Source organism: Mus caroli, unplaced genomic scaffold, assembly GCF_978045245.1.
Source record: "Mus caroli unplaced genomic scaffold, Mus_caroli_1 scaffold_34, whole genome shotgun sequence".
Taxonomy (NCBI): domain Eukaryota; kingdom Metazoa; phylum Chordata; class Mammalia; order Rodentia; family Muridae; genus Mus; species Mus caroli.
The window spans coordinates 1657072-1683581 of NW_028227289.1; the positions used below are offsets into that span (position 1 = coordinate 1657072).

The following is a 26510-nucleotide window of genomic DNA, read 5'->3' on the forward strand; positions in this document are numbered from 1 at the left end:
TGTATATGTAAGCACAGTAAAAGCACACTTTTTGATCTTATTTTTGCAAGGAAATAGCAAAAAATAAACAGACAAAAATAAAACAAAATCTTTTAAATCGATTACTATTAATGGACAATCTCTGGGTGATATAAAAAGTAAGGGAATTTCAGGGTGCAAAGAAAGCATAGGCTAAATTATTTTGTTTACGGCTCTTAAATCTGTTAACATTCTCCATGTTTAAGATTTCTTTTTTATTACAAGTAGAATTCCAAGGACTAGTAGACTCCTCCTCAATATGTTTAGCATCTAATTTTTTTTTTTTGCATCAGTTGCTCAAGAATCTGTAATTTCTCTTTTATTAAGGGTCTGCTCTGTACAAACAGGCTTATTGGTTAGCCATTTTAAAGGAAGGTGTGACTCAGGGAGTGGCACTATTAGGAAGAAATAGCCTTGTTGGAGTATGTGTAGTCTTGTTGAAAGAAGTGTGTCACTGTTGGGGTGGGCAATGAGACCTTTCTCCTAACCACATGGAACCCAGTCTTCTCCTATCTGCCTTTGGATGAAGATATAAAATTCTCAGCTCCTCCAGCCCCAAGTCTGCCTGGGTGCTGCCATGCTCCCACCTTGATGATAACGGACTGAACCTGTGAACCTGTAAGCCAGCCCCAGTTAAATGTTGTCTAAGAGTTGCCTTGCCATAGTGTCTGTTGACTGCCATAAAACCCTAAGACAGAAGGGCTGTTGTTATATTATCAATAGTGGTCCTTAGTCTAAATGTGAAAGACTGACTCCTGCTTTGTCCTGTCTATTGAAAACCTGTGATCATCATAATGACAACTTATGGATAGCCTATGATCTTCCTTGATAATTTTTTCCAATGCCTTCTTTTAGAAGACTTCTTGCAAAGGCCAATTTTGATTCCAGGCTTCTTCAGAAATTATAAATTCATTAGCTGCAGTGTCCACTAAACCTTCAGTTTCAATATCATTTGCCATTAACTTTAATTTTGACCTTTCATCATTAATAACAGTTTGCCAAAACTTTCTTGCAGTGCTTTCAAATCCTCCTATTCTATTTATTAGAGTGGTTTTCTAAATATTAGCCTTGGTTTTAATTTCACATCAATAGTCAATAATCTTCATCTATTAATCCTGGATATATAATAAACCCTTGAGATATAAAACTACTTCTCAAAATTACTCCTATTGTTCTTGTAGTAATAAGACCATATACACCAGAAGCTATTTTATAACAAGGAATTTGTGAAGACAGTATAAAATATTTATCCACTGCCATGTCAAGATCAGCACTAACTGAAGTAACATGCATTAAACCACCAATACTGAGATTACATTCCCCTTGTTGCTTTGTTGGTGAACTATTCCATTGCTGATAGGGTATGCTTGGCTCATGGTTTTTATTCTTAGGCCCTTTGCTAGTCCCCCTTATCTGTTTTCCCAATGGTAAAAATCAGCTTGGACATCTCTTACTGATCAGCATTTATTAGACCAATATCTGCCTTTTCCACATATATTATAAATTCTTGGTAGTATATTTTGATTATTTTAAAATGAGGCATTTCGTGGGGCTGCCCCTCCCCGGAGGCGGCGGGGGTGGCCGGGGCCGCGCCGCACCGCACCGCGCGGGCGGCTATGGAGCGAGCCTGAGGCCCGCCAGGACATGAATTAGCTCCCTCTGACCGCCATTTCCGTGTTGGTGAGTGTGAAGTCAGCAGCTTCAGCCTACAGATTGATAACTGCTGAACACCTGGAATTGTGGAGGCACTGCAGTGAAGAAATATGTAATCATGGAATCTCCTTGCTAATCGTCACCACCTGTTCCCTGTGATAAGCCAGCCAGGACGTGGGCTGAGGAGAAGGAAAAGAGGCCACCATGAAGCTGAAGCAGCGAGTTGTGCTGTTAGCAATACTCCTCGTCATTTTTATCTTCACCAAAGTTTTCCTGATAGACAATTTAGATACATCAGCTGCCAACCGAGAGGACCAGAGAGCTTTTCACCGAATGATGACTGGCTTGCGGGTGGAGCTGGTGCCCAAGTTGGACCACACCCTGGAGTCTCCTTGGGAGATTGCAGCCCAGTGGGTGGTGCCCCGGGAAGTGTACCCTGAAGAGACACCAGAGCTAGGAGCGATCATGCATGCCATGGCCACTAAGAAAATCATTAAAGCTGATGTGGGCTATAAAGAGACACAGCTAAAAGCTTTACTGATTCTTGAAGGAGTACAGAAAGTTGTCTTTAACCTAAGCGGTACAGCAGAGACTATGTGGTAGAAGGGGAGCCATATGCTGGTTATGACAGACACAATGCAGAGGTGGCGGCCTTCCATTTGGACAGGATTCTGGGTTTCCGCCGCGCTCCCTTGGTGGTGGGCAGATATGTTAATCTGCGAACAGAAGTTAAGCCTGTTGCCACGGAGCAGCTGCTGAGCACCTTCCTAACTGTAGGGAACAATACTTGTTTCTATGGGAAGTGCTACTACTGCCGAGAAACAGAGCCAGAGTGTGCTGACGGTGACATGATGGAGGGCTCTGTCACACTTTGGCTTCCAGATGTGTGGCCTCTGCAGAAACATCGACATCCCTGGGGCAGGACCTACCGAGAAGGCAAACTGGCCAGGTGGGAATATGATGAGAGCTACTGCGATGCTGTGAAGAAAACATCCCCCTATGACTCAGGCCCACGTCTCCTGGACATCATTGACACGGCTGTTTTTGATTACTTGATTGGCAACGCTGATCGCCATCACTACGAGAGCTTTCAAGATGATGAAGGCGCGAGCATGCTTATTCTTCTTGATAATGCCAAAAGCTTTGGAAACCCCTCGCTGGATGAGAGAAGCATTCTTGCCCCTCTCTATCAGTGTTGCATCATTCGGGTTTCAACCTGGAATAGACTGAATTATCTAAAGAATGGAGTACTAAAGTCTGCCTTAAAATCTGCCATGGCCCACGACCCCATCTCCCCCGTGCTCTCTGATCCACACTTGGACACTGTGGACCAGCGGCTTCTGAATGTCTTGGCCACCATCAAGCAGTGCAGTGATCAGTTTGGGACGGATACTGTGCTGGTGGAAGACAGGATGCCACTCTCCCACTTGTAATTCTCAACGCAAAACAAGTGGAACTGATTTTACAAGGATAGAGAAACAGCACAATCAATTCTGAATGGCATGCGATGGTCTGCAGGTGGCCACAGTGGGTGCTGGTGGCAGAAGATGGTGGTGGCCCTGGGAGTGCTCGGTGTTTTCTGCAGTGCAAGCTACGGACCACAGTTCAGCTGGCTCACCTCTCAGGCGGCCAGCAGCAGCTCTGCTGTCTTTATTCCCACACCAGAGGGTGAGCAGGTGTGACATTGGCTAAGGAAGTGTTTCCAGAGTGTGCGTCTCGGGTGACCCTTGCTGTCTTTTCTCTACACCCATGGATTCTCTGAAAACACTTTATAGTCCCTTGTGTCTTAAAAAAAACAAAAACAGAAACCAGAACTAGTCAGATTGAAACCATACTGTTCCTCCCGAGCGGCGTCAGACAGGACAGCAGTCTGCACCAGGGACCGTGTTTAAGGGAGATTGGAGGAAGGGGAAGGGCGGGAAGGTCTTGAGACTCTGAGCTATTGGGTGGCATGGATTTGACATCTCAGGGAAGAGAAGAGGGAGGGACTCACTATAGAACCAGGAAGATAATTGACTTAGTGAAAGGCAGCTTCCCCTCTGTTTAGGTTCTTAGATATGTCCAGAGCAAATTAGTCATCCCCGGGTTGTGTTCATATTAACCACAATCATCTCTAGAGGAAATACTATGACAACCCAGGCATGATCCTCTATGGACACTAACTTACCCCATGTCCACCTTTGCCCAAAACCAAACTGAAACTGTGCTCTCTGCCACCCGCCCCCCAAACTTTTTTTCTTTTTCTCTCTTTGTTTATTTTGAGGTAGACCATAGACTCTAGCCCAGGCTGATCTGGAACTTACTGTATAGCCCAGGCTTTGAACTGGCCTTAGCCTTCCACACGCTAGGATTATAGGTATGAACCAACATGCCCAGCTCTGTCTTCTAACGTGAATTCATACCCTGTGAGGTAAATGGCCTGTAATGGTGCTGTTCCTAGGAGAGTGGTGACCTTGTCTGTGCTGGTGACTGTACCTTGCTGGTAACAGAGTGAAAGCTTTTAAGCCTCTGAGCCTTGAAACTGGGGAGATCACCACAGAGAGCCTTAATATTTTGGTTCATGTCAAATCCAAATTCAGCCTCGTTTGGAGTTCTGAACCTGTGTGTAGTAGAATTCTTCCATCCCCGTGTTAGAGTCAGGGTTGGTTCTGTGCTCCAGCAAGCCATTTGATAGCCGCCAGAATGGGTCTGGGACAGGAGCTCAGGCTGTGTTCCTCTACATCCTAGCGAGTTCTGGACTTCTGTCAAGACTAGGCTTTCAACATTGTGCTTGACATTTAATGCCAGCCACAGAGCCTGGCTTGAGGCAGCTACCTTTTGAGTTTATACTCCCAGTCTCTCCCATTCAAATCTAGTAGCCTGTAGCCACGTTTAAATGGCTTGAATTAGGAAAGGTCTACATTTAATGTACACCTTGAGGTAGATTAAGGAATATACTGCATATTCCTTTTTTTAATTCGGGATATTGAACTTCAGAAAACAAAGATTAGCACAAAACACTAAAATAGTGTTAACAAAAGGAGATATTAAGCCAGGCAGTGGTGACACACACACCTTTAATCCTGGCATTTGGGAGGTAGAGGCAGTCAGATCTCTGTGAGTTCAAGGCCAGCCTGGTCTACAGAGTAAGTTCTAGGACCAAACCCAAAAAACAAAGCAAAAACAAAAGGAGGTATTAAGTCCAGTTTCCAGGCTACTTGCTGTGTACATCAAGAAAATTCAGTTGAATTCTGAGATTAGCATGATTATTAGCACTTTGTGCTGGGATAGCAGGCAGGGAGCCCTCCCTTCTGTGCTGATTTAAACTGTGGCTCAGCATTCCATTGCACACTGGTGAAGTAAGTAGGAACTGTTCTCAGGCAAGCAGCCAAACTCGTCATGTTGAGGACGTAAGATTATTCTGCGGAAAAGAACAGGCAGGAAAGCTGCAAAGAGCAGTTAAAGAAAAGCTGCCTCACGCTGTGTTTCACACTGGGGCAGTAAGTATTGTAACGCCTCTTTTTGGGTCATTTACTAGATTAGGACTATTACATCCAAGGCACTGGGGGGATTCTGGTCAGCTCCAAATTAGCTTTACTGATTGAATATCCACAGAGATGGATGCATTTAATACAAAACCAGGAAATCTGAATCCATTGCTCTTTCCTCCTTTGCTTTCACTTCTTAAATATATGTGTTCTGAAGTTAAAATGGGAGAGATTTGAATATAGAATTTTTATTCTCAAACTGTTTCTTCATCTAAGGCTGCATTGTACTTCGGGGAGAGCTATAAGTAACTCACCTTTAAAACAATAGGCTCTGATTTGCTGAAGATGTTTGGTATTTTTTAAGGTATGTCTCCCTGTTTGCACTCAGGGTTAAAGTGTCAGACTAAATTTTTAGAAGAAAATCGAGAAATTCAGGTGTGTATTCATTATAGATTTTCAGCAAAGCGGACCCTGACAGTTCCTCGGTTTCCCCAGTGCTGGAGACAGCATTGCCATCCAAAGAAACTCACATTTTCTTTAAAGCTATCACACTTTGTCTTCTTATCCCCTGCTTCCTGTTCCTTCAGCCTCCCTTCCCTTTCCTTCCTGGATCTCTGATTATCTTGTGATCATAACACCTGCTGTCACACACTCCCGTGAGTCCTGTGGTCAGGGTTTCAGGATAGGAGGTGGAGGTTTGGGTTAACGTGGGAAAATGTTCTTGCTTTGACACAAGGAAGTACTGAGTGGCTGGCACCGAGAAAGGACTTGGCTAGTAAGGTTAGAATGTGCATCGGGCATAGCTGAGCAGCCTGCTAGCAGGTGACGCACTCCGTGGGGGAGGCTGGCTCTTCTCCCCTTCTCTCTCTAGTCTGGGTGGTGAGCGGGCTGACACTGCTGTCACTGGTTCTTAGGACCTAAGGTGGTCCTCATAAACTCCTGGGGGAAGCTGGGAGCAACTTCCTGGGAAGCTAATTTATTTGTCTAAAGGGTGGTGTGGGCATCACCGCCCTTGTTTGATCTGCCTTGGATTTCCTCTTGGAGCTTATGTGCAGATAGAGGTTGTACTCGGTAAGATTTCTAATGTGTTCTATGGATTTCAATTCTGAAAAAAAAAATAAATAAAAGATTTTAATATTAAAAAAAATGAGGCATTTCCTTTACTAAAGAAAGGCTGAGAGTTAAAACCTTTAGCTAAGGATTGTCTGGTTAAAGTTGCATTATATGCAGCATATTCAATATCAGCAGTAGCTTAGAGTAGTGAGACATGAGCTTTTAACAGTCTTATCCCTTTTTTTATATTCTTTATTTGCCAAAGATTTAAATAGCACTTTCCTGACATCTGGATCTGCTATTGCTTTTAGCACTGCTGAAGTTAATCTTTCCATAGTGTCAGTGTAATCCTCTCCAGGAATTTGAGTAATTTAAGTAAAAGATACAGTCTTTTTTCCTGGTTTCTCAACCTTGTCCCAAGTCCTTAAAGCCACTAAACACTTCTCTTTTTAATAAGAAGGACTCTGCTTAGTTTGTTTCTTGCCTAAAGACTTCCCTTCCTTTTTAAAATTTTGTTTCTATATCCTTTCTATTCATTTTGGAGTTAATTTATTTTGTTTTGTTATTTTCATACACTTCTTTTGGGAAATCACCTTTTTTATTTTTATACCCTTCCTAATCTTTCCAGAAGTACCTTTTTTATTTTCAAACCTTTCCTCTTCTTTTGGGAAGTAACCTTTTTTGTTTCAAGAGCTTTTTCTACTTGTTTACTTAATAAATGAAGCTGTGCAATAAATTCAACATCTACCTTTTCTAGGTCTATTTCTTCTGAAAGAGGGAGAAGAAATGCTTTTCCATTCTCCTTGTCTTACTTCCAAGTTCTTCTAAGGTAACCTCCTCAGTTATTGACATATTCTCCTGTTGTACATTAGATATACATGTTTCTCCCTCTGTAAAGGTTTTGCATTTGAAATTAATATACATAAAAAACAAATCCTTACAGGTATTTCCTCTCCTCTCTGATAGGCCTATTTTAAAGCCCTTAGCAATTGTTTCATACAGATGATTTGAATTGAGCATTTGGAGTTTATTTAACCTATAGTCAATGCTTTTTAATTAATACAAAGAGCTCAATAATCTGTCTTTCTTTCCATTTCCATACCACTTACTTCCAATAAACATTGCATTAACTTCACATATGTATGCTCTTGAGATTAGAAATCTCTTAGATGTGGGAGAGATGGCTCTAAGATAGGTCACTCTGTGTGTAAAACAAATTTTTAAATTTTGTGTGGTGGAGCTGGAAAGATGGCTCAGTGGTTAAGAGTACTGACTGCTCTTCCTGAGGTCCTGAGTTCAATTCCCAGCAACCACATGGTGGCTTACAACTATCTGTAATGGGATCTGATGCCCTCTTTTAGTGTGTCCAAAGGCAGCAACAGTATACCCACATACAGAGATAAATAAATCTCTTTAAAAAGAAGAAAGAAAGAAATCTCTTAGACCAGCTAGTAAATTTCCCATGACCTCTGTCAAAATCCTGAAGACCTACTTGTAAGCACAATTTCTTCCACCTTCAGTCCTGTTGGATCAAGACTCCTTTCCCTTCTGGTCCATGAAGTTGGACACCATTTATTGACTGATGTCAGTTGTAGGTGCTGCAGTAGAAAGAAAAACTCACTTAAATGCTAAGTTTCTTAGACAAGACTGACAAATAGCTAGCTCAGTCCAGTTACTTTATTTCAAACATTATACAAGGTTCATTGGGGCTGGGAAAGATTTCAACTTCCAAAGTAATCTTGCTCTTACTCCCTTTTAGAGCAGGCAACCCACACAAATCTGTTCCTTCGACAATGGCTAGCCATAATCAAAATTAAAAAGGACTGTCTTAGGACCAAGGTTCATATAGCTGCAAGCAAATTCTCACATAGCACCAGGGCAGATTATCTAGAAAGACATCTTTTCAAGGTTCAAACAATCTCAAAACAATTTACCAGCCTCTACTGATTGACCCCAAGCAAAGACTTTGCTGAAACATTTCATTCATAACCAGACATCAAGGCTTTATCAGGTGTTTCACTTAAAGCCAGACATAAAGGCTTTACTATAAATATCACTACACAGAGGCATCTGGAAAAGTTAGTCATTCCTGACACACTGAGCTGGGCCATTTGAGGAGAGGGTAGAAAGGAGAAGAGAGAATGGGGAAGGTTGAATGGAGAATAGAGAAGAAAAATAAGAGAAAGGAGAGCCAGGAGTGAGCCAGGAAAACAGGGGTCTAGAACAAAAAAATAAAAATAAAAATTTTAAAAAATGTAGCCAAAATTGCTTAGGTTGGGAAGGGAAGAACAGCTGGGCAAGGACAGTTCAGCATGTGGGAGTGTCATCGGCCAGCATCTGCTTTGATGTGCTAAATATTAAATTCAGCTGTTAGTCACTGATTTGAGTCCTAGCACTCTTTTTTTTTTTTTTCTTATAAAAAGCAACATTTAATTGGGGCTGGCTTACAGGTTCAGAGGTTCAGTCCATTATCATCAAGGTGGGAACATGGCAGTATCCAGGCAGGCATGGCACAGGAGGAGCTGAGAGTTCTATGTCTTCATCCAAAGGCTGCTAGTGGAAGACTGACTGCCAGGCAGCTAGGGTGAGGATCTTATACCCACAGCCACAATGACACACCCATTCCAATCAGGTCACACCTCGTCCAACAAGGCCACACCTTCAGATGGTGCCACTCCCTGGTCCAAAGATATACAAACCATCACAATCCTCTAACAAAAGCATAGTCATCTTTTGGAAAACTCCACAGAAGCTTTCTGATATGGCATGCTCCATGTTGAGGCAATTCTTTGTGGTTTTGGAGGTAAGACACACACAAAAACTTATATTTAACCCTTTAAGTTTTTGCATATTTATCAATACTTGAATTTTAATTTTTTCCTAATGTTTCAAGGCCAAGATCCCTAATATGCCATGAACTCCAGCCATACCACGCAGCCACCTGCCTGCCATCTCCTCTTCTATGCTGTGACACAAGCTGCCCCATTTGCCAATATTCACTTGCCAAAAGCCCATTCTTTCTTCCTATACCAAGTCTGCAGTCCTCAGGATGCCAGACTATCCTTCTGGTCTGAAGTAACTGGCTGAGATTCTGAAGAAATGTCCATTTTCAAGCTTTACCATTAGCCTCATTTTGAAACCTGCCATTCCTCTTTTTTTTTTTAATTTTTAATATTTTTATTACATATTTTCCTGTTACATTTCCAATGCTATCCCAAAAGTCCCCCATAGCGCCCCCCACTTCCCTACCCACCCATTCCCATTCTTTTGGCCCTGGCATTCCCCTATATTGGGGCATATAAAGTTTGCAAGTCTAATGGGCCTCTCTTTCCAGTGATGGCCGACTAGGCCATCTTTCGATACATATGCAGCTAGAGACAAGAGCTCCGGGGTACTGGTTAGTACATCATGTTGTTCCAACAATAGGGCTGCAGATCCCTTTAGCTCCTTGGGTACTTTCTCTAGCTTCTCCATTGGGAGCCCTGTGATCCATCCAATAGCTGACTGTGAACATCCACTCCTGTGTTTGCTAGGCCCCGGCATCGTCTCACAAGAGACAGCTATATTTGGGTCCTTTCAGCAAAATCTTGCTAGTGTATGCAATGGTGTCAGCGTTTAGAAGCTGCTTATGGGATGGATCCCTGGATACGGCAGTCTCTAAATGGTCCATCCTTTCATCACAGCTACGAACTTTGTCTCTGTAACTCCTTCCCTGGGTGTTTTGTTCCCAATTCTAAGAAGGGGCACAGTGTCCACACTTTGGTCTTCATTCTTCTTGAGTTTCATGCGTTTATCAAATTGTATCTTATATCTTGGGTATCCTAAGTTTTGGGCTAATATCCACTTATCAGTGAATACATATTGTGTGAGTTCCTTTGTGATTGTGTTACTTCACTCAAGATGATGCCCTCCAGGTCCATCCATTTGGCTATGAATTTCATAAATTCATTCTTTTTAATAGCTGAGTAGTACTCCATTGTGTAAATGTACCATAATTTCTGTATCCATTCCTCTGTTGAGGGACATCTGGGTTCTTTCCAGCTTCTGGCTATTATAAATAGGGCTGCTATGAACATAGTGGAGCATGTGTCCTTCTTACCGGTTGGAACATCTTCTGGATATATGCCCAGGAGAGGTATTGCTGGATCCTCTGGTAGGACTATGTCCAATTTTCTGAGGAACCGCCAGACTGATTTCCAGAGTGGTTGTACAAGCTTGCAATCCCACCAACAATGGAGGAGTGTTCCTCTCCACATCCTCGCCAGCATCTGCTGTCACCTGAATTTTTGATCTTAGCCATTCTGACTGGTGTGACGTGGAATCTCAGGGTTGTTTTGATTTGCATTTCCCTGATGATTAAGGATGTTGAACATTTTTTCAGGTGCTTCTCTGCCATTCGGTATTCCTCAGGTGAGAATTCTTTGTTCAGTTCTGAGCCCCATTTTTTAATGGGCTTATTTGACTTTCTGGAGTCCACCTTCTTCAGTTCTTTATATATATTGGATATTAGTCCCTTATCTGATTTAGGATAGGTGAAGATCCTTTCCCAATCTGTTGGTGGTTTTTTTGTCTTATTGATGGTGTCTTTAGCCTTGCAGAAGCTTTGCAGTTTCATGAAGTCCCACTTGTCAATTCTCGATCTTACAGCACAAGCCCTTACTGTTCTATTCAAGTCCTAGCACTCTTTTTGCAAGCAATTCCATTCCTTCATTAGAACCTATTCCTTTTCAATTGCACAGTTTACTGAAGATCAAGTGACATATTCACCCTTTGTTCTGAACACTAGGATACTTGAATTTCTGTTTACAATTAGTTATTGTTGGATTAGCTGGACAACAGCTTATAGGCCATTTCAATAAATCTCATATATTTATTCCCTTTTGTATAGACTTGTAGCTTTACTAGATCTATTTTATTAGGGATTTATTAATATATTAATATTAATTTTAAGTGAAATATTAGTATATTACATTAGTATACATATTAATGACAATTAATATATACTATATAATTAATATATGTATATATTAATGTGATATATGAAATAAATTACTGGAAGTTAAATCCTAGGATCAAGCTGCTGACCTTCGTTCTACTTGAGACCACTTTCAAGACTACTTTCTTGAGTAGTCTTGAAGTCTTGGGGGACTTTTGGGATAGCACTGGAAATGTAAATGAGGAAAATACCTAATAAAAATATTTTTTTTAAAAAAAGAGACTACTTTCTCTTTACTCTGCTTTCTCTGGAGATCTCCAGACAGCTCTCTATTTTCTGCTTAAGACAGTTCTCTAATAGTTCTCTCTTGCTAGTCTAAAAAATTCTCTGGATAGCTCATCTCTGGCAGATCATAAACCCCATCCTTTATATTACATATTAAACCAGTCTTTTATTCCAGGTTTCCTTTTGATTGTCCTATGAGTCAGTTTCCTTGATTAGGAGACACTTTTTTCTTAACTTTGAAAAAGAATTTAGAACTTTGTCTGCTTTTGTTAAGCAAAGACGACAAACTAGTTGGGTGGGACCATGCCCTAAAATTACCATTTCTATCATGCCTGGGCCTGGACCTAAATTCCCTCTGTTCCAGGTTGGCCTTGAACTCAGGAATCTGTGTACCTTTGTAAGCATAAACAAAAAAACCTAGCTAAGTGGAATCTCCTGTGATCACCACTCCCTAAACCTCTTTATCTCTTTATATATACATATACATTATAAAACATACAAGTATATATTACATATTCACATATTCATACATATAAATCCACTATATATCCATATATATTGTATGTAAATATATTATATAATTGTGCTTTACACAAAACATATATAAGTATATAATATAATAGCAAAGTACATATATAAGTATTAATAGAACATATATTCTTCATTTTTGGAATATATATTGTGCACATATATAGAGAGAAATTTATTTTTTAAGTTCTTTTACACTAATATATCTCCATCATATATGTCATATACACACATGTATATGTATACACACACACACACACACATATATATATATATATATACACACACACACACATCAACTAATATACATATATTTATATATACATTTTCTAGTTTATTGTTTGCAATAATATGCTAACAAAAGTCATCTCTCAGTTTTGTTGCTGTAAGCCGTTAGACCCCTCCAAAAAAATTCCTTTTTCCAAGTTGATCACTTAGACAAAATCCATCATTCCCTCACCAGCTTGAAGAGACACCCTAGTTGTTTAAAGAAGTTATTCTCTTTATCTCTGGCAAAAGAGACACACAGCTCTCCACTAACATATGACTATTATGACGACTAGCATGTCAAAGATGTTGCTAGTTTTGGGGCTCCCTCAGTCCCTTCTCACAAGTCCTCACCCTAGGTCACAGGCTGCTTTTCTCACAAGTATCATTCCCATATAAAACCAAGAATTTTTCCACCTCTAAACCATTGCTTCTCTCTACTTTCCAAGAACAGACAGCCTTGGCATTTTGGAATAAACTTTTTTTCCTTTTCTTTTTGTCCATTTTCATCCACAGAGCTTCTCTCTAAGTTTCTTTACTGTCCCCGTTTTTTTCATTCATAAGCAAGCACAAATTCTGAACAACACTAGACAAGATAATTTTAAATCAAAGCCTCGCTTCTTACCAGTGTCTTTTTTAATTTAAAATTGGGTAACTCGGAGCATGTACTCCATCAAGAAATTTGTATAAAGAACTTTAAAAAGACAGAAAAAAGTTCATCTAAGCACCTTTTTTTTTCCCCCGAGCTACCTCATTAGTACTAGGAACTTAAGGCTTACTTTTCACTAGTTTCTAACCGGAAAATATTTTAGGTACTGGTGCCGGAAATAGTGAAATCGCAGCTAAAAGAAAAGGACCAACACAGGAAGGGGCCTCTTTGAGCGATGGCTTAGGGGTGTGGCTTTTCAGACGTTGAGATCCCTTGAGCCTTTGAGTGGCGCTAAGGCTGTTGGGAGTTTTCACTTCTTAGCGTCGTCGTTGGGGCCGCCATGTTATTTTAAGTGAACAAACTTTAAATTTCTTTTCTCCCTGATTGCCGTTGCTGGGTGCCACCTTTCCCTCACGTTGGTGGTCACTTTGTGGTGTCATAAAGGTCAGAACAAGGGTCAAAGAAAAGTGAAGCCGTAACTGCCAGAGAAATCAGAGGTGACTCCGGAAAAACGGCTCTTAGACTGAACTCTACGATTAGAGCGTCCGTCTCCCAAGACAGAAAAAAGGTAAGCGGCTCATTTGGTGGAAAAGAAGAGGGACTAGTAAAACTTCTCTGTGACAAAGGCGTAAGCTGGCTACAGTTGATAATTTGTTGGAAATGGATTTTTGACCCAGCCACTTTTGCGGTCTCCGAGAAGTCCTAGTATCGGAATGTTCAGACAGGATAGGAGAATGAAACAGTGGCTTGTATCTATTGCCCTTATTTTACACTCTAGTTTTAAGATTTAGAAAGTCAGACTGATGTGACCAGTTTGCGTAAGGTGGGGGAAAATGGCTGCCTCTTGTTTCCCTGTTCTGTTTTGTGTTGAGGACTTAATCCGGAAGGAACTTAATAGCTGTACAGCTTCAAATCTTATTTCTTTGCCTACCCTATGTCTTTACTGACAACTGAGTGATTTATATTAGAGCTAGGCCACGGATTTTGCGCATGACTTTGCTAACGGCCAAGCAAATTGTTTATGCCTTTTTCGTATGCTGACATCTTGCATGAGAAATGAACTAAATTTTTTTTAATTCTTACAAAAGACTGCTGAAGTTGAACTGTAAGACCCCCGAAGCTGGGACTCTGCTCAAGTCCCGGGATGAGCTGGTCAGCACCCCAGTGTCCCGATAGAAAACCACACCTGATGCAAACTGCAAGAGGTTTTATTATCAGCTAGCAGAGGACAAAGTCCCTCCGAGGGCAAGGCAGGGGAGTTTGACCCCTAGCGGTGACAGTAGGGGGCTTTTAACAGCTAGCTGAGGAGTTAGGAGGAGAGTTGGGAGGAGTTGGGAAGAGTTCCGGGTGTCCTTGGTGAAATTTACAAGGCAGGAGTGGGTAGTGAGTTCTTTCTGAATTTTTATCTCCATGTCCTCGGCACAGGAAGGCAGGCATCTCTGGTTGTACAGTATAGAAACAAAAAGACTTTTTGCTGGCTATAGAAAACAAAGATCTTCTTTCAAGGTGTATTTTTAGAGATCAGGGAAAACAAGCTTGGGGAACATTCAGGGAGAAACACTCTAAGTTGGGGTCTCACAGAACGTTCCGTGAAAAGATATTTTTAATGAAAGAGTCCTTTGTAAACTGGCCTGTGTCTTCTACTTTTCAGGTTTTCAATATTCCTACAAAAACATGTCTGAGTTGGCAAGTGGTAAAACTGACTTTGCTGATGTGTCATAATGTGTTTTTCCATTGTCCTTACAGTTCAAAGAGTGCATAAAATTAGTATTGTGTTTTCTGAAAACTAAATTTCATCATATTTTAAAAGTGAAATTTCACATTAGTGATTTTCTTATGGAAATATGCTAACTGAATTTTTTGCCTACGGTTTAATTTTTTTGTTCAGCTTTTTAACTCGTTGTTAGATGTTCATGATGTAGTTTTTAATGACATTGCCTGTTTAAGATCTTCATCTTGTAAATCCAAGGAACATTTGTCTACCTTCACTTAAAAATAGAATTTGAGGTGTTTTTGGTTACATTTTTTGGAGTTCTCACTTTTAAAAATAAATTTAGGATTATTTGATTAAAGTTTCATTATCTTACCTGAGGCTCATCACCACTAAAGCAATTGATAAAAATATTAACTAGTAATGATAACCTCAAACTTAACCTTGAAACACTAAAAGAACTAACCATAAGGTACTTTTTCCTTGGTATGTATTTAATTTACATTTGGCGTCTGAAAATATGAAATAATCTACATTTATTCATAATTCAAAGCATACCCATGTGGTTTTACTTTTAATACTTTATACTTTTAACCTTATTTTCTAGTTTGTGAATAATAAATTTGTCCATGGTGTTTTAGGGGTGAGTTCAGAATGGTTGTTTTGTTTGTTTCCAACTTAAAAATAAGTCAGTTATGCAGAATCAAATAACATGGACTCTGTGCCCAGAGTCTCTCAGAGTCTGAAATCACTATCAGGAAGCCTGTAAGGTGTGTTACCTATCTACCCCCCTCTGCAGATTTGTTATGGTTGTGAAAGCTGGATGTTTTGTGAGACTCCTAACAGTGAGAGGGGGCTGTTTCTGACACTTTTGCCTACTTTTGGGAACCTTTTTCTCCTACTGAATTGCCTCATCCAGACAAGAGGTGCCTAGTCTGTTACTTGATATGCCATTTGATTGATATCCCTTTCCTGAAGAGAGGAGTATATGGGGAGATAAAGGGATGGGTAGGGAGGGCCAAAGGGAACTGAAACTGTGATGGGGATGTAATAAATAAGAAATAAGAGTAAATTTTTTTTAAATTTAGAAGCCAGCCTTGTCTGACCTAGTTGGGAGAGGATGCACCTAGTAGCCTCACAGAGCCTTAATGTGCCAGGGTATGGGGGATACCCTCTCAGAGGAGAAGCAGAGGGGGGAGAGGGATTTTGGAAAGAGATGACTGAGAGGAAGGCAGTGAGCAGGATGCAAAGTGAATAAAAAAACTAATAAAAATAAATTTTAAAAGAAAAGGGTAAATGAAACTTTTAAAAATTATAGTTTAGGGGGCTGGAGAAATGGCTTACTGGTTAAGAGAACTGACTGTTCTTCCAGTGGTCCTGAGTTCAATTCCCAGCAGCCACATGGTGGCTCACAACCATCTGTTATGGGATCTGATGCTCTGTGTACTCATATAAATAAATAACAATAATTTTTAAAAGAAATTATAGTTTATAAATTAAACAAAGAAATGGACCTAATTAGGGGCTAGGGAAATGACTCAGCTGTTTAGTGAAAGAGGATGTGCTTTGTCCTGCTGGGACTTGATGTTCAAGGAGGGTTAGTACATAAGAGAGCTTCCCCTTCTGAGGAGAAGGGAAGGGATAATGGGGGAGGAATTTATAAGGTGGGACATGGAGGAGAGGAGGGGAGCTGTGTTGGGATGCAATGGGAATGAAAAATAAATTACTGGGAAAAATTGAACCCCAAAATTTGTTAGATTAATTGCTTCCTCTGCCTAAATATGTCTTCATACATTTCTTTATTTCAAAAGAAAAGAACATACTTGACCTTTTGCCCCTTCCATTAGTCTCTTCTTCCTTCACCTCTTTTTATTTTCATTCTGATTTTTTTATATCTCTGAAAAAGAAACATCTTGTTAGGTCACTTTTTTTTTATATGAGTACACTGTATTCAGATACACCAGAAGAGGGCATCAGCTCACATGGTTGTGAGCCACCTTGTGGTTGCTGGGAACTGAACGCAGAACCTCCGGAAGATCATGCAGCCTGTGCTTTTAACCACTGAGCTCTCTTCAGCCCCTAGATCACATTTTTTAATTAGTTCAGAATATATGGATTTTGACTAGATATTTCAATTCATTTACATTTTATTAGTTACTTGTTTGATAGGATTTTTACTGTCAATATTTTCCTTTGATTTTATTTTTCATACATTATTTCCCTTGTATTTTGTTTTCTGTCATTGACTATGTCTTTCTTTAATCTTGTTTTCATTTGCTTTTATTCTGTATATTTTTTTTGTCATAGGTTCTATATGTACTTCTATAGGTAGTTTGTAGTTTAAATAGAAAAAAATGTAGTTGCAAGATATTGGATCACACTATGAACCCAAGATTGTGAACTGGATATATCTTGTGGTATGGCTCAACCCTAGCATACATTTTATCTAAGAGCTTTCTGTTGATTGTAAACAGGTTGTTGTGGTGTGGCTCGGCCCTACTACTTACCTTTAACCCAAGAGCTTTCTGTAAACGAGCTAAATTAAGTCAAAGATAGGTCAAGAAACAGAGCAAGCAACCAGTTGACAGGGAGCAAATTAAGAAAACCCAGAAAAGAGATATGAGGGTTTGAGTTGAAGGGATTTAAGACAGAATGGAGAAAGAGAAGGAACTTTTTCCTTCTGGGACATCAGTGGAGTAGGAAAGTCAGCAGGGTGCTCTCTCAACCTCTTTGAGCTTGCAAATTTTCACCAGTGTCTGGCTCCTGAGTCTTAATTTGATAAATTGAACATTTGGGATTTTGTTTTAAAACAGCAAAATGGATATGTCCTGAAAAGAGGTACTCAGTTTAAATGATGTTCTGTCTTCTCAAAGTAAATTTATACAGCAAGCTTTGCATATAGTCCTAGAAGACATCATTTTCAAAGCCATTAGAAATCACTGTGAATTAATGCAGTTTGTACATAAAATAAATGATGAAAAGGGGAAGAGATGTTCTTTGATGATGAATTTTAAGAAAACAGCTAAGTTTCTCTGTCTATAGAGCAGAATTAAGCCAATAGCAAACTTAAAAAGTTCCTCCCATTTCAATTTCATAAAAACTAAAGTTCCAGTTCTTTTAAGCAATAAAAACTATAAGAAGAAAATGTGGTTGTTTTAAATTTTTTATATAAGGCTATTGGAATGATCACATATAGTAACAAAATAATTTATAAGATATAATTGGTACTATGGAAATAATATGCATAAATATGTATGCATCTTTCAGGTTTTTTCCTTCCATTTTTTATTAAATAATTTTATAGAATAACATCATTTCTTTCTTTCTTTTTTGGGGGGGTGGGTGTTTTTGGGTTTTTTGGTTTGGTTTGGTTTGGTTTGGTTTGGTTTGGTTTGGTTTGGTTTGGTTTGGTTTGGTTTTGGGGTTCGGGGTTCGGGGTTCGGGGTTCGGGGTTTGGGGTACAGGGCTTCTCTGTGTAGCCCTGGCTGTCCTGGAACTCACTCTGTAGACCAGGCTGGCTTTGAATTCAGAAATCTGCCTGCCTCTGCCTCCCAAGTGCTGGGATTAAAGGCGTGCCCCACCACTGCCTGGCATAACATCATTTCTTGGCAATTTTTATTCCAAAGAAAAGCTCAGGTTTGGTCTTTACCTCAATGATGTTTAATACTATAAAAATAATTATTATAATTACCTTTTTAAAGATTATTAGTAAGTTTGAAATTTTACATGGTTTTATAATTTACTCAAGATCTAGAGTCTAGGTTATGATCATACTTTGCTTAACATTAACATTTTTATGAAAATTACATTGTTTTTGCTTTCTGTGATTCTGTTTATAAAGGCAAATCTATTTTGTATAATCTATTTTGTATATTTGTGGAGAAAAACTCAAAATACTATATGATATCTAAAAGTTTTAGTGTTAAATATTTTAAGTATATTCCCATTGATGTCTTTTTCTTTGACTTTTTTCCTATTATTTCTGGATTTATTTTTGTGTTTGTGGCTTTTCTTTTGTTGAATGTGTTAGTTGTTACCATTTTTAGAAAAATGTCAGATCATTCCTTTTTAATTGGCTTGGTTTCCAGTGCTTGGCTTTTGGAATGAAACTTAGTTTTCTATTTGCTGAAACATTTTATTTTCAAGGATATATTCAAGAAATGCCAACTTCTAGGCCTTAGGTATTTGATCTAATCTTGTCCAGGCCAGACTTAAATTTCATTAGAATTCATTTAAAGAACCACAGGGAATTTTATTTTCATATTTATACTGTTGGATAGAAATTATTGGGCTATGTACTATTGTAACTTTAAAATCAGTACTTTTATGTTATATTGCAGAGAATTCTGAAAATAAATGATCTATAGTCCTGTGAGGAATCTATAGTTGACATACATTGCCTTCCACTTAAGAACTGGTAAGACTTGTTTCCTTGCTGGAACTGCCAGTATAATAATGGGAACCTACTGAGGTGATTTAAAGTATTACTGAAATTATACTTTGCCTTTGTCTCATTTTTACAATTCTATATTACCGATTGTAGAGACCTGGTTAAATTTGAAATTCATGTTAAAGTTGGAATAATTCCTTATTCACATTTTTCCTAGTTTGGTTAAAATAATTTCTTTATGATTGTTCTTAAATTACAGATTTTAGGGCCTGGCATATGGTAAGTAGACTATAATTTCTTCTCTTAGGACAAATGCATAAACAGACAAACTAGAAAAGGTCTGCTCTTTGATCATGACAATCACAACTTGTGGATCTCCAGTAGGAGAGAATGAGAGCCAGGGACAGACTTCTGATGGACAACCTCAGCCTTCTTTCCAACAGAACCAGGTAAGATTACACCATGTTGTTTTATGTAATATAGAATATGAACAATTGGATTATGTTCTAAATAATTTACAATTATCAAAGCCACTTAAATTAAGAAAAATGGCAACAGGAAAATTTTAAGTTGTTATATTGTAATTAAGACTTGACTTCTGAATTGTGGTTTTATGTCTAAAGGTAATTGTGACTCTGAAGGCAAAATTAAAATATTTTAATTGGTCAATTACAGTAATTATTAAATTAGTAAAAACTAGTACTATGGTACAGAAATCATGGTATTCACTAATGTGTTTATTTAAAATCTATGAACTGTTACTTCTAGGATTTTCCACCTTACAAAGAGTAAAACTTTTAGAAATGAGGCAAAGCTACATCTGAGGGACTTTTTTGTTGACTTTTTATGCTTTTACTTTTTTTTTATTAATCATTGCTGTCGTTTACATCTCAAATGATATCACCCTTCCCAGTGACCCATCCATCAGCCCTCTGCCCCCTCCCCTTTTTGCCTCTATGAGAGTGCTGTCCTACCCACCCTCTCCCTCCCACTGCTTCTTCATCATTGGCATATGCTGGGAAAATAAATCGCCACAGCAAAAGGGCCTTCCCCCCGATTGATGTCTGACAAGGCTACATGTGTATCTGAAGCCATGGATCCCTCTCTCTACACTCCTTGACTGGCGGTCTGCTCCCTAGGAGCACTGGGTGGTCCAGTCAGCAACATTGTTCTTACAAAATCATACTTTGATACTTGGTCAGAAATATGATTCATATGTGTACCTCGTACTGGATCCTTCAGAGGTTTTAAACCTATTCAGATTTTGTTTATAACTCAGCTTGGAAAAAATTCTGGAAGTGCATGCTTCATAAAGCTTGTTTGTTGGAATACAGTAGTTAATGTTACTTTATAATTTTTTTATTCCTATTAAATTTGAAAGTGTTTGTTCTTATGTCTGGATTATTTCCGTTTCTGTTTTTCTTAGTGAATCTAATGAAGAAACTGATAATTTGCTTATAGTTTTTTTAATATTTATTTGCTTTATGCATATGAGTACACTCTAGCTGTCTTCAGATACAACAGAAGAAGACATCAGATATATCATTACAGATAGTTGTAAGCCATCATGTGGTTGCTGGAAATTGAACTCTAGACCACTGGAAGAGCAATCAGTGCTCTTAACAGCTGAGCCATCTTTCCAGCCCGTTTATACTTTTTCAAAACTATTTTGTTTTGATTTCTATTTTTTATTATTCAGTGTTCTTTCTATTTTGCTCTTGTTACTTTTAATTTTTGTGTTAGCTGTGACTTACGTGCTTCTCTTAAGAAAAAGGCTAGGTATTTTTATTTAAATTTTTAAAATGTATTAAGTCTTGCTTCACACTGTTTTGTTATATTTTATAGACATAATATATTTAATTTTTTACTGACTTTTGATATCCTAATTTTCATTGTTATTTCCTCTTTGGTTTATAGACTATTTCAGCTATCATTTTATTTCTATTTTACTTCTAATTTTGCCAGTTTTCTTTCTCTGCTTTGATTCCATAGCATTCCAAAAAGAAACATTCTATGGTTAGTCTTAAATATGTCACAGAGTATATTTTGTATGTCTGTTTGTGGGTGGGTGGGTGGGTGGGTGGGGTGTGTGTGTGTGTGTGTGTGTTACACAACATACTCTGGTAAGTGTCCATATTCCTGGGAAGGTATAGTCTGCTATATTCTTTATATTTCATTTGAATTAAATAATTTTACAGTGTAAAACAGCTTTTTTGTTTTGAACTTTGGACTGACTGCTCTGTTCACTATTAAAATAGAGCATTGAAGCTTATGACTGCTTTAATGAACAGTTTCTTATTTCAGAACAATATTTTTCAAATATAATTACCAACTCCAAAGTTTGATTGATATGTACATAAAATAACCATCATATATTGATGAATTTACTTTTTTCTCTGCACAACTTATAATGTCTTTATTACTAAAGTATCCTCCTATATTGTATTACCTGGGCTGGCTATCAACAGAGATCCTTCTACCTCTTCCTTAAAAGGTATGACACTACACCCAATTAGGTTGTTATTTTGTTTGGTTTTTAATTTTAAGGACTACAGTTTCACTTATTTGTGACCAGAATTCTTTTAAGAATTGTTGATTTTCAGTTTGTTCAGCATGTCACATTTTGGGGGGATGAATTTTTAATTTCCAAGCATATGATATAATGTGACTAGAATCCAAATATGACCCATCATTTCCTTTTAATTATTATATTTAAATAGTTTGAGTCTTATGTAGCTTATGTTTTTGGTTTCTGTCATGTTGCTGGCTATATAATATATTTATGTTACTTTGTATTTCTGATTGATTTTCTCTTCCTTATATTCTCTTTTATATGTGTTTTTGAATGGCATGTTTTATTTCAGTGGACAGTGTTCATGTAGTTTACTTGCCTTACACTCAATATGTAGCTGAAACTAGCCTAAAAACTCAAAATCTCTCTGCCTATACCTGTAAAATACAAGGATTACAGATGTAAGTCACATACCACTATCATTTTTTGATACTAGTTTTATTCATTTATGTTCTTCTGTCCTGTTTTTTTAAATCTTCTTTAAGTTTTAACTTTAGAAATTTTTATTTTCATTTTAATTTTAGAGCAGTTTAAGTATCCACTTAATGAATTATTCTATAAACCTACTTCATTTTTACTTTTCTCTGTTAATTTAATCACAATCTTTTACTGAATAATAGTTACTTTAAGTATAGAAATGTTAAATGTTCAATTAATAGATTTTTTTCTGGGCAGAGTTGTATTGGAGATTTTAATTCATTCATGAAGATTAGTAAATAGAGCAAGACAAAATAATAGCCTATTCTGCTTCTCTCTTTGGGCTTCAAAGTACTAGGATCAAACTTCATACTGCCATGCGTTATTATACAAGTACACTACTTATGAGCTATGGCCCTATTTTCAGGAATTGTTTATTAGGTTATGAGTGTTAGAATATTTTCCTTATTCTGTGGTTTCTGTTTCTCACTTAATAAAGTAGATTTTGTGAGAATGCCAGAAAACGTGATTCTCCCTATTCCATTTTAAACTTTTGTCTTTCACAAGTATTTTAACCTGATCATTGTGAATGTTTCTTATCCAGAAATCAAATTTGTTAAGTTTTGGAGAATATGCAGACTACACTATTGTATAATCTAGCATTTCAATGAGTTTTGAGCTGATATTAATTATGCTTCTTGTCTCTATAGTTGACATATCAGAATTGATTTATAAGCATAGCTATCTCCTTTGGTTTTTAAATATTTTTATTTTCTTAATACTGCTATTGATTAACCTGACAAAACGTTAGTATTGTATGTATATGTCTAGACATTACATGTATAGTTCTAGGCACACAAACACATACCAGTGTGCATGTGTGTGTGTGCAAATGTACATAAACACATACACTCATACACGGAAGGGGTGGACAGGGAGGAAGAAGAGGGAATATGATAGAATAGGACATTGTTCAGTGGTAAACAATGGTAGAGCCCTTTAGGGATAAAGAATAAATTATGTCTTTCTTGGTCCCCAGTACCCAGCATTTTGAGTTAACTGTATGTTTAATAAATGATACATAACAAAAAAATATTGCTATTGATTACTATTACTGTTGATTCTAATTATTACTAATATCATAATGTGTGTGGTGACATGTACCTCTCAAAGTTTTATAATTAAAATTAAGTACAATTATATTTATTTTCGTAGTATTTTTTTAAAATGGTGTCTGTAATGTGACTTAGTTAATTTGGTGCTATATAATAATTACTACTATTAATCTGTGCAAATGGAAAAGGGGCCAGAGATCAGCGGTATTATTCCAGTTCTTAGGTACATAGAGATAGTGTATATCGGATAATTTTACAAGTGTGTACTGATATGTGAATTGCTAAGTGCTATACATGTTTTTATAGTTAAGTCTGGATTTTTAACTTTTAATTAAGATCTCATCATCTGATTCTTCCAATGAGAATTCTCCAACAACTCCTCCAGATGAACAAGGCCAAGGTGATGCTCCACCACAGCATGAAGAAGAGGATCCTTCATTTCCTTATACTGACCTGGCAAAGTTAGAAGACATGATCAACAGGTTCATTTATTTTCATTTGTACGTTAATGGGCATAATTGCTTGAAAGAACAAATTGCTTTTGGCCAACAAGTTTACTGGTATTAAATTAAAGGTATGGGGAGGGACAGTGAATCATGCTATTTTGGGCAGTTTTCTTCTCTGTTCTCTGGTTTTCCCTTTACACACACACACATTCTATCTATAATAGTCTCTTTTTTAATTTCATGGCACTTGCACTCTGTCATTTTATTTATTGATTATACTAGGAAAATATACATGACTACAGAAAAATTGACTACATTTGACATGTCTCATAAATCTTGTTTGTCATTGAAAGGTCAGAAATTCTACTTTCTTGTCTACTCAAGAAATTTCACAAATATTTTTCACAAATATATCTTCAGGAAAAGTTGGTACATGTCTTAATATGTGGCTGTGAACACATGTCTCAAAGTTTCACCTATGTCAAGAAAATTTTAAATGTTTTATTTTTACTGTAAAAAATAAACTCTTTAAGAGAACACATTCCTTTTTTAGCTACAGGTATTTTTCAGTTTTGTTAAGCATGCTAAGTGATTTCTTACTTATTCTTGGTATCATAAAATTCTGCATGTCGATATAATGGATATCTTTAATGCCACAGAAGGATATCACTTGGCAACATTTTTCCTTAAAACTATGGTGTATATAATTTGGGGATTTTGTTTGTTGTCTGTTACATTCTTTTTCCTAGTAAAAGTAGTAACCTGTAGTAACTTAACACTGAATAGTATTCTGAGCAATAATCTTATTTTACAATAATTATTAGGTCCCGATGGGTGGTTCCTGTTTTGCCAAAGGGGGAATTAGAAGTACTTTTAGAAGCTTCTATTGATCTTACTAAAAAAGGTGAGTTTCACATTTGTTACATATTTTTCCATCATACATGCTCTTTTATGTACGTAAATAGTGTTTTTGAAGGCTTTGATTTTTTTTCCATACAAATTTGAATATTTATAATTTGCAGTGAATATCAGTAACCTTTCTAGTAAGGCTAAATTTATATACATGGGCGTTCACTCACTGAGAGCAAGGGTTCAACAGAGGACTGCCTGGTCTGGCCTCAGTGAGAGAAGATGCACCTAACCCTCAAAAGACTTGAGGCCCCAGGGAGTGGGAAAGTCTGGTGGGATAGGAGTGGGGTGGGGACATCCTCTTGGAGATGGGAGGGGATCAGGAAAAGGAATGAGATAAGGAACTGTCGGGGGGCTGACCAGGAAGAGATAATGACTGAACTTGTAAAAAAGGATTAAAGAATGTGTGTGTTTCTGAGTGTGTGTGTGTGTGTATGTGTGTACATATATATATATATATATATATATATATATATATATATATATATATATATACGTATATACACAATGGCATACACTCATTTATATATCTGAACCTTTAGAAACCAGGTGTTTCTTCATGTGACAACAGTACCATCTTTTAATTTCCCATCCACTAGAATTAATATTGACAAAATAGGCACCTAACAGTTGCCTCTCTAGGACTACAACTTGTTCTTGCCTTGCATAGACATCTGCAGTCACATGCACGTATTAACAGAGGTTAGCTTTATTCACAGCATATATGAATATGCTATGTCAACTTTAGCCACATATTTTCACCCAAGTATGTTCCACATTCTTCTTACAATTATAAGTGATGCAGGCTGAGAGTTACTACACCTAAATTTTTATGTTTTGTAGTAATGACTGCAAGGGAGAAAATCCAAGCTAATGGTTGTCTACATATTATTTTTATATGAATAGAGGGCTCACACTCAAGTTTTTAGTGAATTATGCATGTTACTACCTGGATTCCAGGATGGATAGTTTTTTTAAATCACTTTATCAAATATTATGTATAATACTATTCTCTCTCTCTTCTCTCCTCCCTCCCTCCTCCTCCTTACCCCTCTCTAAGGTTTCTTTGGGTAGCCCTGGCTGCCCTAGAGCTGACTCTGTAGATGGCCTTGAATTCAGAGATAATGCATGCCTACCTTTGCCTCCTGAGTGCTGGGATTAAAGGACATTTAATTGTCACTTATCAAGACCTTGAAATGAGTTGGCACATTAACATATCTTTGTTGTCCTGTAATGTCTTTATGACCTTTTAAAATTCATTTTCATTTTTAATTGAACATATGTGTGTATGTCTATTCAGGGGTGTGTACATGTGCCTGCAGGTGATCATGAAGGCCAGAAGAAGGTGTAGAGTTGCAGCTAGAGTTACAAGTGTTTGTGAATCACTGGTGTGAGTGTTGGGATTTGAACTCGGGTCTCAGCAAAAATAGTACATTCATTTTCTAACTGATTTATCCCGTCATTGTAGGCAGATATAGAAGATGTCACATATGTTCTAGACTAATGTTAGATGAACCAAACCTAAATGAAATTTAATACTGATTCACATTCAGATTATATGGGTTTATCAAGTGACATCAGAATATGTTAAGATACAGTATATTTTGAAACATTTCTAATTGTTCTGATTATTTGATTTGATATGGTTTTTATACAGTTTTTCTGAATTCTGTCTTTTAGAATTTTATGGTAATGCTGTTTTCTCTTGAATACCACAATATTTTTCATGGATTAGAAACCATACTAGATTCTAATATTGTGTAGTGTGTAGTCACATACTTGATCATAGAAACATTTTGTTTATTTTTTTACTTGAAAATAGATTTTTTTTATTATTTTATTTACATTTCAAATACTGTCCCCTTCCCAAACCCCTCCATGAACATTCCACCGCATACCCCCTTCCCTTCACCTCTGAGAGGGTGCTCCCCCACCCCACCCACTTTAGCCTTCCCCTTCTCTGGGGTATCAAGCCTCCATAGGACCAAGCACATCCCCTCCCACTGATGCCAGATAAGGCCATCCTCTGCTACATATATAGCTGGAGCCATGGGTCCCTCCATGTGTACTCTTTAGTAGGTGGTTTAGTCCCTG

General features: G+C 37.7%; 1 protein-coding gene and 1 pseudogene across 4 annotated transcripts in view; both read left to right on the plus strand.

The window, feature by feature from the left end:
• The first annotated feature begins 1569 nt into the window (after positions 1-1569).
• LOC146999829 (glycosaminoglycan xylosylkinase pseudogene) lies at positions 1570-4310 on the plus strand (annotated as a pseudogene).
• Positions 4311-19290: 14980 nt separating this feature from the next.
• The window catches only part of LOC146999830 (ubiquitin carboxyl-terminal hydrolase 9Y), a 173674-nt gene continuing 166454 nt past the window's right edge, over positions 19291-26510 (plus strand). For all 4 annotated transcript variants that reach the window (XM_085834416.1, XM_085834414.1, XM_085834415.1 and 1 more), the window contains exons 1-3: positions 19291-19406; positions 23398-23543; positions 24332-24411. In XM_085834416.1, coding sequence (XP_085690542.1) covers positions 19311-19406; positions 23398-23543; positions 24332-24411 — 322 coding nt within the window. In that variant the 5' untranslated portion in view covers positions 19291-19310. The remainder of the gene's footprint in view (positions 19407-23397; positions 23544-24331; positions 24412-26510) is intronic.